Source organism: Argiope bruennichi, chromosome 8, assembly GCF_947563725.1.
Source record: "Argiope bruennichi chromosome 8, qqArgBrue1.1, whole genome shotgun sequence".
Taxonomy (NCBI): domain Eukaryota; kingdom Metazoa; phylum Arthropoda; class Arachnida; order Araneae; family Araneidae; genus Argiope; species Argiope bruennichi.
In genome coordinates, this window is record NC_079158.1 from 39,284,556 (window position 1) to 39,300,427 (window position 15,872).

General features: G+C 25.9%; 1 protein-coding gene across 1 annotated transcript in view; it reads left to right on the forward strand.

Moving 5' to 3' along the window:
• Positions 1-15,872, forward strand: part of LOC129980819 (voltage-dependent calcium channel type A subunit alpha-1-like) — a 129,091-nt gene that overhangs the window by 23,983 nt on the left and 89,236 nt on the right. The window contains exons 9-13 of the mRNA XM_056091210.1: positions 6,796-6,882; positions 7,713-7,739; positions 11,289-11,373; positions 12,828-12,955; positions 14,636-14,748. Of these exons, the coding sequence (XP_055947185.1) occupies positions 6,796-6,882; positions 7,713-7,739; positions 11,289-11,373; positions 12,828-12,955; positions 14,636-14,748 (440 nt within the window). The remainder of the gene's footprint in view (positions 1-6,795; positions 6,883-7,712; positions 7,740-11,288; positions 11,374-12,827; positions 12,956-14,635; positions 14,749-15,872) is intronic.

Genomic DNA, 15,872 nt, shown 5'->3' on the forward strand with positions numbered 1-15,872 from the left:
GTTATAGTTCTAATGCGAAGTCAGTCCACTGCGATTAATTTATTTGGAATATTATCCTAACATTGTTAAATAAAAAATTTACCGTATACGCAATTTGTATTACAGTTTATAGTTTTGTAATATTTCTCACTGTTGTCAAATAGATAGTTTATAATATTATTTAATTAATATGTACATACATGAAGATTTGTTCCAAGAATGTTTTGAAATAATCTCTGTTAATTGTAAAGAAAAATGTGTTTGAGAAAGAAGGTTTTTTTAAACTTTAATTAGAATTTTAATTTATTAAAATGTAAGTTGAATTGTTGCATTTTTTCAAACCAATATTGTACAAAAATAGATTCTACGCCATTTCAAAACTGTCTTTTAAAAAAAAAATAATTTAATAGCCATGAAAATTTTTTACTAAATTTTGGTAATTTTAAAAAAAAATATTTTTGTATTATTTATTAAGAATAGATTTCATTGTTGGATTGAAACTCAAACAGTTTTCATTGTCTCTTAAAATGTTTAATGATGTAATTTTCTTCTATTGATGAATAAGGATTCTAATTAATAGCTACATATAGTTTATATCAGGAATAGCAAAGAAGTTACAAAAAAAAAGTATGATGAAGACAATCAATTTGTGCTTTTAAAAGCCTTCTAAATGCCATAGGATTTCATTTCACTAGATTACTTAATGAATAGAGTAGGTGTAAGGCTATTAAAATACTATGGTTTTAATATCAGTTAAAATAGAGGTCTTATAAACTTTACCTTTACATTCAGAACCTGACAAAGGCAGGGGCATACGGGGCAGTTGCCCCGGGCCCCCACATCAGAGGGGCCCCACAAATCGAATAGAAAGTTTATTTACGTTTCCTTCTTTAATTAACTTTTTTTGGCATTTCTTTTCAACGACCCAAAAGACAGAGTCCCCCCTCCCCCCAAAAAAGAAATTTTTGCCCCGGGTCCCACTTAAGTCGGGCCTTGTTTACATGAACAAAGACGTAAGAAGAACATCTTGAGACTCAAGAGATCTTATTTAAAGTAAACACAACCAATATTTCTGCAGAGTTGTCCGGTCGCAAAAAGTAACTACTCTTAATTAAAATGATTAATTAAATTGAAACTAATATTTCATGCCACGATACATTTTTAAAAATTTGCTTCCTCTAATATCATTAAATTATGTGCAATATTATTGTTGCGGCATTCTGCATTCCTTAACAATTCACTGCTATTCGATCACAATTTAGTGTAGAGGAAAATATATCTCAATATTGCTGTGATTCTGAGGAGCATATAGAATTTAAAACACAACTTTGTCGAAAGTTATATAAGAAGAAATTATATATATATATATATATATATATATATATATATATATATATATATATATATATATATATATATATATATATATATATATATATATATATATATATTAAAACATTTTACGTACACTTAAGAAGACTTATTTCAAAAATTAAAAATTCAGTTGAAATTGTAGCGATTGTTCTAATTCTCTCAGAAAAAGCGCGCCAAAGTGTGATGTGCGTTTCATCTCCATTAATCATAAAATGGCCTTGAACACGCAGCATAACTCAGTTTCCCGCCTCTCGGGGAACGCGGTGAAATACAACCAGAGTAGCTCCGAGGGACAGAGTGCGCATGGTGTTGTGTGTCGAAAGAAGATTTATTTTTTATATAAAGGGAGAGTGATTGTTTCCCAACCCTTACATGGAATCAGATCATGACAAATAACATTATGGATTAATCAACTCTCTTCAAAATAATAGTTATTTGAAAGATATATAAAAATAACAATAAATTAATAGTTTTTAATAAAAAAAAGTAGATTATACTAAATTGCCTAAGTTCATATCATTCATATTTTTCTTTCAATAGATTCAATTAGGGATGACGAATATTTTCAGAGCGGTTATAACGTAACCAATATCAAAAAGTCACAAATACAAGTGATCAATACTTTTCAAAGAGGGGTGTGATTCAAATCCTTCATACGATCTTACTGATGATATTTTGATTACAAGTTTTGGATCACGATAGAAACTAACAATCGATACGATATCACTGAAATTTGCCGGAGCGGTGACGATACGATCTGTCCAATGGAAGCTCTCGAAAGAAATCGGTGATTGGATTGAAAAGTGAACGGACCGGTTATTGGAATTATCGTATCGTATCATTGAATTGCATATCACTGAAATTTATCGCAGCGGTGATTTCACTGGAAAGTGCGAGGCTTCACTGGAAAGTGTGAAGTCACCGATATTCGTATTTGATGATGCACTATTCCATACAGATCATTTTTTATTGCTCGTGACATGATTGACTTTGATTACATGTACTCGTTTTTGTTTTTGTTTACTGCTGGCGCCATCTATTGGTAGAATATAGGACTAAAGTAAACATTTTAAAGAAATGACATATATTTTTAACTCATCTTTTCCAGAAAATGGTTCACTCTAATAAATAAATTAAATAAATAGTTTTGAGGAAAAAATAAAATTTAAGAAGTAAGCTGAAACAGATATATTAATTCATTCACACGTTAATTAAATTAGTAAATTAAGTATTAATTACAATTAATAAATTTTATATTTAATATTAAGTAATAATTTTTAATTAATAATATGATTGAAATAACAGATATTTGGAACGCATATTTAAAAATAACAATAGCAATATTATTTGTTATTCAAAAAATCGTGGATTATGCATCTCTAGATTCAATATTCGTGATATCTCAAAAGTGGAAGCAAAAAATAGCTCATCTAGTATGCGTAATCAATCATATTCATCCCATATTTGTCATTTATAATTGTAAAGTGAATTTTATCAAAGCTCTGACCTTTCGCTACATCGTTAAATGTGATTAAGATTATTATAAATTAATCCTGGGTGTAATTCATTCACCTTATTTTCAAGAAATTTTTTGAGAAGATTCCGAGGACATAACATGATTGAACTTGTACTATCAACAAAAACTGAACTGAAGTCATGTATGCGCGTAATGCTATGCTCTGTTTAATGGCGGCTCGGAAGAAATTGCTTATTTTGCCTTGCTCTTTGGAAATGAACGCTGTATTTGTTTTAGGCTACAAAAATTTTCAGAAATAATATTTTAATCTTAATTGCTTCATTTTCTTTATCTCTTGCATCAAGTCTTTATTTTCATTTGAAATGATTCCGCCATCTTTAGATTTTACATCTGAATTATTTGATCCTTACGAAGCTCTTCATAGCAACAGAGTCTTTTTAGCATATCCAAAAGTTAAAACTTATAATAATGTAGCCGAATATTATTCTCATACATTTCTAAAGAAGGGATTTGAATCGGACAAACTTTCAAAAAATAAAATAAAACCACGTGAGCGGAATTACGAATGGTATTATGATACATTGGGATTAAATGAATATGAAAGAAATCTTATACGGTGTACCAAAAAGAAAAGAAAACGCCCAGGTAAAAAACCAGTAAGTGTTGTTACTATACCTGGTTCACCATTGAGATCTGAAAAAGTTACTGTTTGTAAATCAGATTTCAAAGAATATTGTCGAAGAAAGTATCGTTCATTGAATATTACGTCCGTCATCATGGATTCAAAAACAAAAGAATTTGAAACTTTTCCATCAAATAGTACTTCTGAATCTTCTTTTAAGTCATCAGCGCTAATAACGGAGTCTTCTAATTGTACATCGGTGTTACCACTCGTAAAACTTGAAGCATCAGGATCCTCATCTACATGTCCAAACTCACTGTTTAGTATTATAAAGTCTGAGCCAGATGAATCACCTCTGCCAACAATAACTGAAATGCCTTCTACTTCATGTATTGTGAAAACTGGACTGTCTGATTCATGCCCAATGAAAACTGAATTTTCTGATTCATCTAATGATTCATTTACAGATGATATGCTCATATTTAAAATGAAGTCCAATTTCCAGGAAGCTAGTGCATTGAAAAATGCTTATGAATTCCCTGTTTCATTCCAAAAAAGGAAAGAACTATTGGAATTTTCTTCAAAAAGCAAGCATCCTTATATTGATTCAAAATACATGCATGATTCTCGTCAAACTGTAAATGACAAGAAATTCTTGAAAATTTCTAATTACAATTATCATTATTCATCCAATGATAATTCATTAAATATCAATAATAATATAAAATCCTGCAATGCTTTAAATAATTCTAAAGATACATCATTATCGCACATAAATGATTCAAATACATCTATAAACAATAAAAAGAAACCTAGTAAAAAGCTTCAAAAATGCAACAATAATGAATTTCAGTCAAAAGGCGATCACAAAATTTCTAAGCATAAAAGAAAACAAAGATGTGACAAAAATAAAGATAATAATTCAAATGTTTTAAATTGTGATGAGTTTCAGAAATCTGTTTTGCAGAATATTCCTTGCCAGGAGAAATGTACAGCATATAAAGAAAATAGTTCTGTTATTGATTCTAAATCTAATTTTGGGTTTATTAAAAAGCACAGTAAATCTGCCTTAAAATCTCAAGAAAATGTTTTAGATTGTAAGAAAACTTCATCTGCAATTGGAGCTGATAACAAACCGAATATTGTATCTGAAATTAAAACTGAAAACTCTGCAGTGATTAATCATTGTACATGTAACTTTCCATGTGGATTGTCAAGCCTGTGCACTTGTGGTTATTATGCAAATGCTAAAGAAGCATTAAGTAAATTTAAAATTCCTCGTAAAAAGAAGTAAATCAAAAAAATATCACATCATTTTTATATCTGCAATTCACATTTATTTAGTGTAAAAAAAAAACAGATAACGGTAAAAAATTTTAATATGTTGTGTAATTTGCAATGATTTAATTTTTCCAGATAATCAGTACATTTTTATTGTATAATTGTATTAATATAAAACTTTATCAACTGTCAACTATTGTAAATGAATATATGATATTTAGTGATCATTTGCTGATTATTTTATTATAGTTCTTTTTTAAAAAATTAAATATACAATAAGAAATTTACCACACTGTTATTTTTTTATTATATTATAATTATTTTAGCATTTATATAGTTTTTGCTAAATTGTATACCGAAAAACTAAGACTCAATATTTTCAGCGTGAAATTTATATTTTAAATGCTATATCCATAGCTAATCTAATATTAATAGAATTGTTTTAAGGTATTGAATTGTTGAAGTATATAGATTTTATATATGTCAAAAAAAATATGCTACTGGTTTATTAAATACAAGTCAGAAATTTATGACCAAAAATGTCTTGTGATTATGTTTGCTAGTGACATACAGTTTACATTCTATTGGCATAATTAATACTCAAGTAGCAAGAATATGATTGAAATGCAGATTTGCATTGTATTAATTAGTTTTAAAAACTGTGTAGTTGCAGAACCTAAACTATATCATTGGAAAATTAGATTTTCTTAGAGAATTTAGCCATTTACACCATTATTTATTTACCAATTTTATGATGTAATATCGATTGATTATTACTAACATTTTTAATTTGCCGATGTTATTTGATACTGGCTAACATTGCATTTTTATAAATGAAAATTTGATTGCTTTTAATTAGATATAATTATGGAATCAATAACCAAATCCATTTTATGGATTTCTTATACTCATCATCCAACCATCTCCAAATTAAAATAATGTAATAAATGTGTGTAGTTGGCAATGCAGTTTCTTTGTAACGTAATGAAATAGTGTTATATGGTATATAATTCTTTTAAAAAATACTGCATTTGATTTTTTTTTCAAACAAAACAGTTACAATATATATGTCATTTGAGAAGTGTTAACTAGATAGAATTATGATTCTCACTGCCAATACTTATATTTAATTATTTTACATTACAATTTGAAACCAAGCTCATTTTATCCTAAATTCCTCAATTTATTTTATTTATTTATATTTTGTGTCTTTTAATATAATTGTGGTAGTTTTTGTCACTATTTGTGGTTCAAACTTATTAAAATTATATGGTGTGTAATCATTTTGTATATAAACATGGCTTCTGATGTTTTTAAGATGTATTTATAAAAAGCATATAAATAAACATTTGTTTTTATTTAATCTGACTGATTATTCTCTTATTATCTTTAACATAACATTTTTCTTTATTTTGTTTGTATATTCACAGAATGCTAACTTTCTATTAATGAGAATATGTAACATTGATTCATATTTCTATTTTGTATAGAAATGTAACATTAATTATTTCTACATTAAATATTGTAGTTGTATCTTGATATATATTTTAGTAAAGAAAGAATGAAAATTAAATATATTTCTTGTCTGACAGAATTAAATAACTGCTAAATGTACTAACTTTAATTTAAAGCTGTTAATGTTCTAAAGCTCCAATATCTATAATAAATAATTTTAAAAAGTGTTTTATAAAATGCATTATAAGTTGTAAATTAAATCTATTCTGAAATGAATTGCTTATACTAATGTCACTTACTTGAATTCAAATTAATGTTCCTATAAGGTATTTCTGAAGCAATTACTACATATTATTTCATTAAATTTATGCGCATGTATACATTAATCATTTGATTGATTTCATAATTTTAAAAAAAAATGCTTGGATAAAAAATAACTTGTTTTACCTCCTTAGCGTACTTGCCTTTTCATTTATTATTTCTAAGTTTGTTTGCTTCCCTTAATTAGAAAAAAAAAAGGGGGTACATAATTATGACTTGGTAGGAATAACTGAAAATTTTATTTCCTAATAAAATTTAAATATTTCTTTGCTTCTGAATTTTGTAGCTCGACGGAAAGCTGCAGCAAAACGAAAAAAATTAAAGGGCATGCGTGGTCAAAGTGAGGAGGAGGATGAAGAGGCAGATGATGAAGGTATCTGGTGGTTGCTTTGAAAATAGTATTCTGAGCTGTTTTTCAAACTACTTTTTAAATGAAAATTGCATGAATTAAATGTTATCCACTGTGCTGTGTATTGTATCCTATAAATGTGTATATTCTATTTTATGTATTTATGTCTTTAATTCTCATACTGCATGCTTTTTCTCTAATATTTTGAAATGTCCACATTACCTGTAAAATTCTGCATGCATACAAAATGCTTGCTGTGTTTATAGAAAGTTTGTAATTATTTCAAAACAAAAAAAAAATCATTAATATTAATCTTATAGTTGTTTATGTTTAATGTTTTTTTCAGTAGTAAAAAAATTGATAGTATGTTATATCTAAAAAATTTATTTATTAAAAAAAATGCTCTAAATTTGTAGAAACAAGTATCTTATTTTTAAATAATTTTTCTCGTAAAAATATCTTTTTTTTCATTTTTTAAAAATAAATCACTTAATGATAAAATACTTGTTTATTATAAACTGTGTATTTCATTTATAATAAAATCTTAGTTGATGAAAACTGTAATTTTTTTTTTAAATTTTAGCCATTTTTAGGTATTTATAATTTTTGTATGTTATTGATATATACTAATATATATATATATATATATATAAAATATAGTACTAACATTTATTTTATATGTTACTGATTCTCTTTGAAAAAGGATTAATTAATGATTGAATTTTATTTCAGTATGTTTATGTACCAAATCTCTCTGTCATAATGAACTATGCTTGAACTACTAATGTCATTTTCTTCTCTTTTGCATGTGCTTCACCGCTGCTTTGCCCTTCACGTGCCACTTAACCCCACAGCATCAACTGCAAAGTTAAAACAGAAAGGTATAGGATTTAAGAGCGGGCTATCTCTTGGCAATTAAAAAATTATAGATTTTGAAATATTTAGAATTAGTACTTTTACCATTCTTTATGAAATCTAACAAAAATTGGTGCTTCCAATCTCAGACATTTTTCTTTTATCTCTGAAGTTATATCATTTTTCTGTCTTTAAGACAAAAACATTTAAAAAGTGAGTGAGACAAGAGTTATAATTAATGGAAAGCTGGAAATGATTTTGATACTTTACATGGTATAAAAAAATGCTTAGTATAAAATTTATCTTTCATCAATATAGCTGTCAGACACTCTATTTTCAAGATTTACTATGCTATTGTTTATAAATATTATATTTATGGAATCCTCATGTTATGTTTTCAAGTTTGTTTTTGTTTAGCACTAAATCTGAAATTTTAAGGCATATCTTCCATGGCTAAACAGGATTTTTATGAACCAAATTTTGTGTTTGATATTTCAAAGTGCACTATAATTAGACAATATTTCAACATGTTAAAAATATTTCATTTAATTATTTTTCACATTCCAAATTAAATTGCGTATTGCAAAGCTGGAGTATATTATTTTATCCAAAGCTTATGGGTGATTTTTGAATGAATGGCTAGTTTGGAATCCAAGTGCTTGAATTTGTTAATGTGAGTAAATTCTTGACACTTTTATGCTATGCTAGAAAAATCCATTCATCTTAACTATAAAGGTGATTAGGTCACTTTCCACAACTAGTTAATTAAGTGCAAGATGTTTATTTCTAATTATTAAGAACTAAAGTAACTCAAATCTTAGAACTTTAATATTGTTCTGTTGATTCTAAAAATCAGGGCAAACTTTGTGAAAATTTTCAAAAATTATTTTATTTCACTTTATAGCTTTTCCTCACAAATGATCTAAAATTAGTAATTTTTAAAAATTCATTTGCAACCACTTTTAGAATCATGCAGAAAATTTTGTAAACTCTTTATGCTTATAAAGGGGGAAAAAATGGGGGATTTATCTTTGCAGTTTTTAAAATTATATATTTCCTAATACAAAATAAACCTACAAAAACCTTTACATTTTAAAAAAATTCTAATTGCATTACTTTCCAAGCCTTTCAATTTATTATTTACTCATGTGTGCATGTTCTTCAAGAAAAATGTAAAGCATTCTTGTATGTTTGCAGTGAATGAAGTAAAATAAATACATTTTTTAAGCGTTTTTTAAAAATATGTTTACAAAATGAAGTTAACAAAAAAGTAAACTTTAAAAAAAAATCTCTATTCATACAGAAATCATCCATTTGCAATGGTATTTAAAAATAAAATATATCTGGAATAAAAAATAGTAATTATATATTACTTTTTCATAAAAAAATTACAGTTCAGGAAATTAGATATATTATAATTACCTATTGAGAGGTGGGGGATTTTTGCATTTAATTAAAGAATATCAAAGAATTAACTTGAGTTTAAAATTATTAAATAACAAATATACACTTAATTTTTTCAACAATGTAGATTTCTTTCCATGGTTACATTACATTAATTACATAAAAAAATTATATTAATTTCATAAAAACTTTTAGTATATTCTACTCTGTAGGAGTAATGATTTAATACATTAAATACAATATTTCTGAATACTATCATTCATCATAATATCATTCTTATAAAATAAATTTAGAAATTTTTCAGTAGAGAGCGTACCATTTATTATTGGTTTTAAAATTAAATGGGAAATATTTCTAATTATGTTAAATATTAAATGAGCATTTATGTTTTAATGTATTTTCCCTCAATTTTGCATGAAGAAGTGCATTGCTGTATAAAAACCTCTTCCACTGTTAAATGTTATCCATGACTGTATCCCTTATTAAATGTTGTCATTGTTTCCTCACCATTCACCTTTGCATGCACCATCATTAATTGTTTTCAGTGTTGGAAAAAAATGTTTTTCAGTTCTTTTCTTGAATGTGTCATATATAAAAAGTTTTTGAAATCATATATCTGTGCACTCAATATCCAAATGGTATTTAAAATTTAAATGCACATCAATTTTTTAATAATGATTATCAAAATGTATCTGCCTATTTAATATTATTCTATACTAATAACAGTTCTTCCTTGCACAGTTTTTGTCTTATGTAGAAACACGTTTTTAGTTTTTCTAGATTATTAGAAGTATGTTATGCATAACACATTTTTAGTTTCATTAAATTCATTGTTTGTTTTAAATATTAATTTTATAAGCACAAGTAAATGTTTTACTTTAGAATACATGTATTTGAGTAGAAGTAGTTATAATGCACATCATTAGCTCTAGATTTTATATATGATTTTATTTATTAAAAATAGTATTTAGTACCTTTTTTGAGGAAATATATATTTCAGTTAAGCAAGAATTGTATGTTAGTATTATATTTGCTTGAGAATTGTTAGAAAAGTTGTAGTTTTCCCAATTAAAAATAGATTAGTTGTAGATTATGTTATGTTTTTTGAGTTGACAATAATTTTTGCCTATTATTAGGATTTATTCAGAATAATTTTCCAAGCTTTTTTCAGATTACACAAAAATTATAGTTTCATACACACCTTAAATCTATTTGGTTTACTATTTTAATGTTTGCCCCCCCCCCCTTTTTTTTTATGAAATACTTTTTAACAACAATAATTCATTTTCTTGGAATTTAAATTTCTGAAATAATTTTTATTCCCAATTATTTTTTCATTATATATATATATATATATATATATATTATATTTTGAAAGTAAGTGCCAGTGATAACGCATTCTTTTTTAAGTTAGTAAAAAGTCTTGAAATGCAAAACTGGAAGCTTAATAAAGTTTTCTTGGTTTAGGTGCATATTTAAATTTAAAGTGTTTCTTAGAAATGTTTATTTATTTTAAAAAGAGTTGTATTTTATTTATTTTTCCATATTCTTATTAAAATAAATGAATAAAGATAAAATTAAATTATAAATAAACAGTACATAATTAAAAGTATATTTGATTAAATTTGCTTTTAGGTGATGGAATGTTTGAGTTTCTGCTTTTCAATTTTCAATGTTTCATTTCTTTGCCTATTTAAATTTAAAATTGAGATCAATGAATTTTATATTAATGTTGATTACTATGTACTAAATATGATTTTCCACACTTAATAATTACTATAGGATTTAATTTTCACTCCAATTAATTTTATTGCATCAAGTTGCATTTCATTGCCTTATTAATTTTATTGTAGAAGCTGTTAATTCTTTTATTGTAAGAAAATTGAATATATGTATCAACTTTCAAATCTGAGGTTTCAAATCTTTATTTAGTAAGTTTTTTTATCTTTACATATAGTTTTATAATAAATCTTATGTATACTCTGTATGCATTATTTCATGCTGATTTTAGATCTATTTATGGCATCAAAAATGTCTGTTAGATATCTTTTATATTAATAGTTATAGATACAGTTGAAAATATTTCTCAAAAGTTGCTTCAAATTTAGTTTAGAACCTAGGGTTTAGTTAATTTCATGTGAACTTTTACATATACATTTCTTGATATCCAGGCATTTCAAGATCTCCTTATTTGAAGCCATCTTTAAGAGATAGGGGAAAATGTAAAAAATTCTGGAGAGCAGAAAAGAGACTTAGGTATACATCTTAATTTTTTACATTATTGAAAAGTGAGAATGTAAGCTTTTTCTTATGATTATTTTTCTTTCCCTGCAATTTTGAAATCTTATCTTATTTGAAAAATGACTTTATAAATCTATACTTTGTAGCTTAATGAATTTCGGTAATTGCAAATGACACTTTCACATTATCATCATTGGGTTAAAAAGTATGGAGGGCATCTGTAATATACTATTTTTTTTTTTTTTTTTTTTGCCTCTCATTAGAATTGACTTTAAAAAAATCACATAGGGTTTTTGTCTCCATGGTGCTTCCAAAGCCTAGTATTCAGGGCATCTGTCTCCCCCCCCCCTTCTCATCATATTTTCATTATGCCATTGATGATATGGTGAAACATCTGTTTTGTCCAAACAATTCTGCGCAATAAGGGTATGGTGACAGAACATATTAATTTCCATGAATAGAACATTCTAACATGCTTAAAAAGGCATATGTGAGTTGAATATCTTCACAAGAGTAATTTTTCTGTTTTAATATACGTGACGCTTGGCCTTGATGAAATAAATGCTATTTTGATGACAAATGTTTCCTCATCAGCTGCAGTGTTCTTTCATAAGAATTATGTTATATATGAAACCAATTTTCATATATAAAGTAGACTTGACTCATTCATTTTGAATCAAATGGTGATGCAATTAAGACAGTTGCTAAAAGATACTCTGTTGAAGTATCAGAAGTAAAATGCACACAACAGATTTCCTCATAGTGCTGTCTTTTTTAAACACAGTACGATAATTTTGCAGGATATCTAAGAAGCTCCTGCTGCTACATGAATTGTCATTTCACCAATCGTAGTATATCAGTTTTTGTTTGCTATTAGAATTATAGTATTGCAGATGACCTAATTTGCACCTAATACACTGTTCATGAAATGTTAATCAAGACCTGGAAAATCATAATAATCTAATCATCTAATCTTAATCATAATTTTGATTTCTTTTTCATTCAACTTTTACATGTGTAAAATTATAAGAATTATGTCTTTGTGTCATAATTTTGTGCACCAAAGCACTGATTTCCATTTTGTTTAAATGCTGCATCTAATACTTATCTACATGCACTAGATGTTTGTGACATCGTATGTCATATGTTTGCAGAAAATGATCATAAGCAAATAAAGCAGACAAATTATCATAAGCTGTAGTATTCAGTTTAGTAACATTGTTGATTGAGTTACATTAGATTTTGTCTACTAGAGTGTATGATTAGCTTTAAATAGAAACAATATGCATCTCCTATTAAAATGCTCTGTTGTTTTTTGTCTGTTGTAGTGAATCAGATTCATTACATTGTCTTCTGGTATTGAAAAAAAATTATAATATATATTTTTTATTTACCTAAAGAAATATTCTCGATTTAATAGATTTTTTTAAATATTTGTTATTGGCTAATGATATCTTTCATTCTGCTAGGTATTCCATTCGTAATGCATCCAAATCACAAACATTTTATTGGGTTGTTATTGTCCTTGTATTTTTAAATACTGTGTGTGTAGCTGTAGAACATTATGACCAACCTAAATGGCTGGATGATTTTTTATGTGAGTATTCATAATCAGTTTGAGTATCTGCTAGTTAGTAATTTTTTATTTATTTATTTATTTTTGTTGTTGTTTTACTTGTGATAAAGATGAATGTGTGCCTGTTTGGCACCACAAACCACACCATTTAACTTAGTTCTACCAAATTTTACACAAATATATTTTAATGGATGAGATTATGCATCCCAGAATTGATTTTTAAAAAAAAAGTAATTAAAAATTAAGCTAGATTTGATATTTTTTTTGTGATATCCATCAAAAATATTCTTGCAAAAAAATTACTTTTAGACTGTTTTAAAATCCAAAAATTTATCAATTCAATTATGTTTATTTAGTTGCGGTTAAATTTTTTAGTTTAGATTTAATTAAATTTTAAACACATTTTTAAGTATATTTCGCAAAAATATTTTTATTATTTTTAATAAAACCAAACTGTTTTCAATGTTTTCTTAACTAGTTGATTATGTGATTTTCTTCCATTGTTAAAAGCTGAAGAAGTCTTTAATATCAATGTAGATTGCAGCGTGAATAAAAAAGGATATTTACAATGCAACTAAAATTTAGAAGATAAATTAATTGAATATTTATACATTTAATAATGCTATGATGTCATAGAACTACTTTACTTTTGAAAATTTCATGTGCGCATTAAACAGATCATAAACAATTAAAATAGCAGAGCTTTAATGTCTGACAACTTGACTGTAATGGGTATGAAATTATGTGAAATTAAATATAATCAATATGTCTGGTAAACCAACTGGTTGCCAGAAGTAACTAGTATAATATGAAATGTGTTGCATTTCATCTTCAGTCATTTGGCATTATCAAAGCAATAAAATTTTCTATTGTCAAATTATGGACATAGAATTTGTTATTGTAAGATGAGGAAGAATTCTGTTCAACTATGCCTTACAATTTCTGTCTCAGTTGATGACAATTATAATACATGAATTATTTGAACAAATGAAAGCTATTTTTTTTTTTTTATGATTATAGAATCTAGTAACTGGAACAGTAACTATGTAATGGGATTCAGTTATTAAAAGCTGTTTTCTTTTAATCAATTCGTAAAAGAAAAAATTGCAGTTGGAACTAGAACACAAGAGTTTTATTTCAAATAATCTTAAAATCTTCAAAAACCAATATGGTTGGATTAGGGTAAAAAAAAATTGGGAAAAATAACATTTCATGTCAAAATACAAAGTAATATATAAATTCTTTAATAAATAAGAAATATATTATTAATTCATTAAAATGTATAAAAATTGGCATCTAAATCATGTTTTAATACCCTTTGTTCCATATTTTGTGAAATAAAATTAATTAATTTTAAATAATTTAAAGCTAAATTTAAAATTTCTTTTAATTTAAATAATTGCTTGAGATTTTTTAAAAAATTATTTATATTTGAGAATTTTTTTATACTGTTAAAAAAATAATGATTTTTTTTTTTTTTTTTTTTTTTTTTTTGTATAAGTGAGCACTTTTTTTATCTGTGAATTAAAAAAATGTGTATAACAAAACAAACTTTGCTCATACTTAAAACATAATAATTAAATTTTTTTTTTCTCTTTCGATGCCTTGTTTCTGTATTAAAAAGAGTGCATATGCATAATGACTGAAACATTTTTATAAAAATATTTCTCTTCTTAATCACCTTCTTTAAATTTATTTCAGACTATGCAGAATATGTATTTTTGGGACTTTTCATTTCTGAAATGCTTTTGAAGGTTTATGCCCTAGGACCTCGCATTTATTTTGAATCTGCCTTTAATCGTTTTGACTGTGTTGTAAGTTATACATTCTTATTATCTTTTCTTGAAATAAAGAATATAAATTACTATTTTAAATTCCACTTATATGTTACTCTGAAGTTGCATCGATTTTCTATTTTAATGTATCAAATTATAAAACATGAATATATGTCTGATCATAATATAAAATAATGCATATGTAAGTACAGAATTATTTTAAATGCATGCATAAGTTATTTAATTTTCAAGCAGTTTTGATTCTCAAAAGAACTAAAGAATTGTCGGGTTTTTTTAATAGTTTGTATGGCTATTTTTTTAAATTCGTCTTCTAAAGTATATACGAATTTACAAAACTAATAAAGAGAGAACTTAGTCTAACCTTTTTTATTGATGTTTTAATTTATTCCAATTAAAATTGAGTAAGCACACAACAAAATTATACTCATTTTTTAATTTTTTTTTTTTTTTTTTTTTTCTGATTGTTTTATGATGCAGAAGTTCTTGAGACACTTTAGATTATTCATGGACTTCTGCTATTAGATCTAGCAATGTGCATGCATTATCCCTCTAACTGTATGTTTGGGATAAAAACTGTTAAATGGTTGGTTAAAAAAAGTATTAGGGTTGTTGTTTTTTTTTATATGCAAGAATTATAAGCTACTTCAGGATAGTGAATTTAGAGTGTCAAATTCCTATTTGCTTCCTTGCTCTTATGAAAATTGATGTGTTTGGAACATCTGCAGAAGATACTTTTACGTGGAATAGTATATAATTAAAATTGTGGAATTTATATTTTATTACAAGATATCTTTATTCCTGAAAAGGCAACGTTTACAGTTAATTATAGTATGGTGCAAATTTACTTTTGCATTTATTCCTGTTAGGACAGATTTATATATCATTTCTTTTACACCACTATATGGCATTCCAATCAAGTCCTGTTAAAATATTTTAGGATGGATCATATCATATGCTTGATTAGTGTGCAAGTATATAATATTTATTATATTTTTTAACATGTTTCAGAATATATTAACTTTGAAAAAAAATAAGAATATTGAAATCAAACACCTACATTTTTTTACCTTCAATGGAGAAGTTATTGTTTAATCTTGTGACATGTTCAGTTATAATACTCATTATTTTTATAATATGCTGCT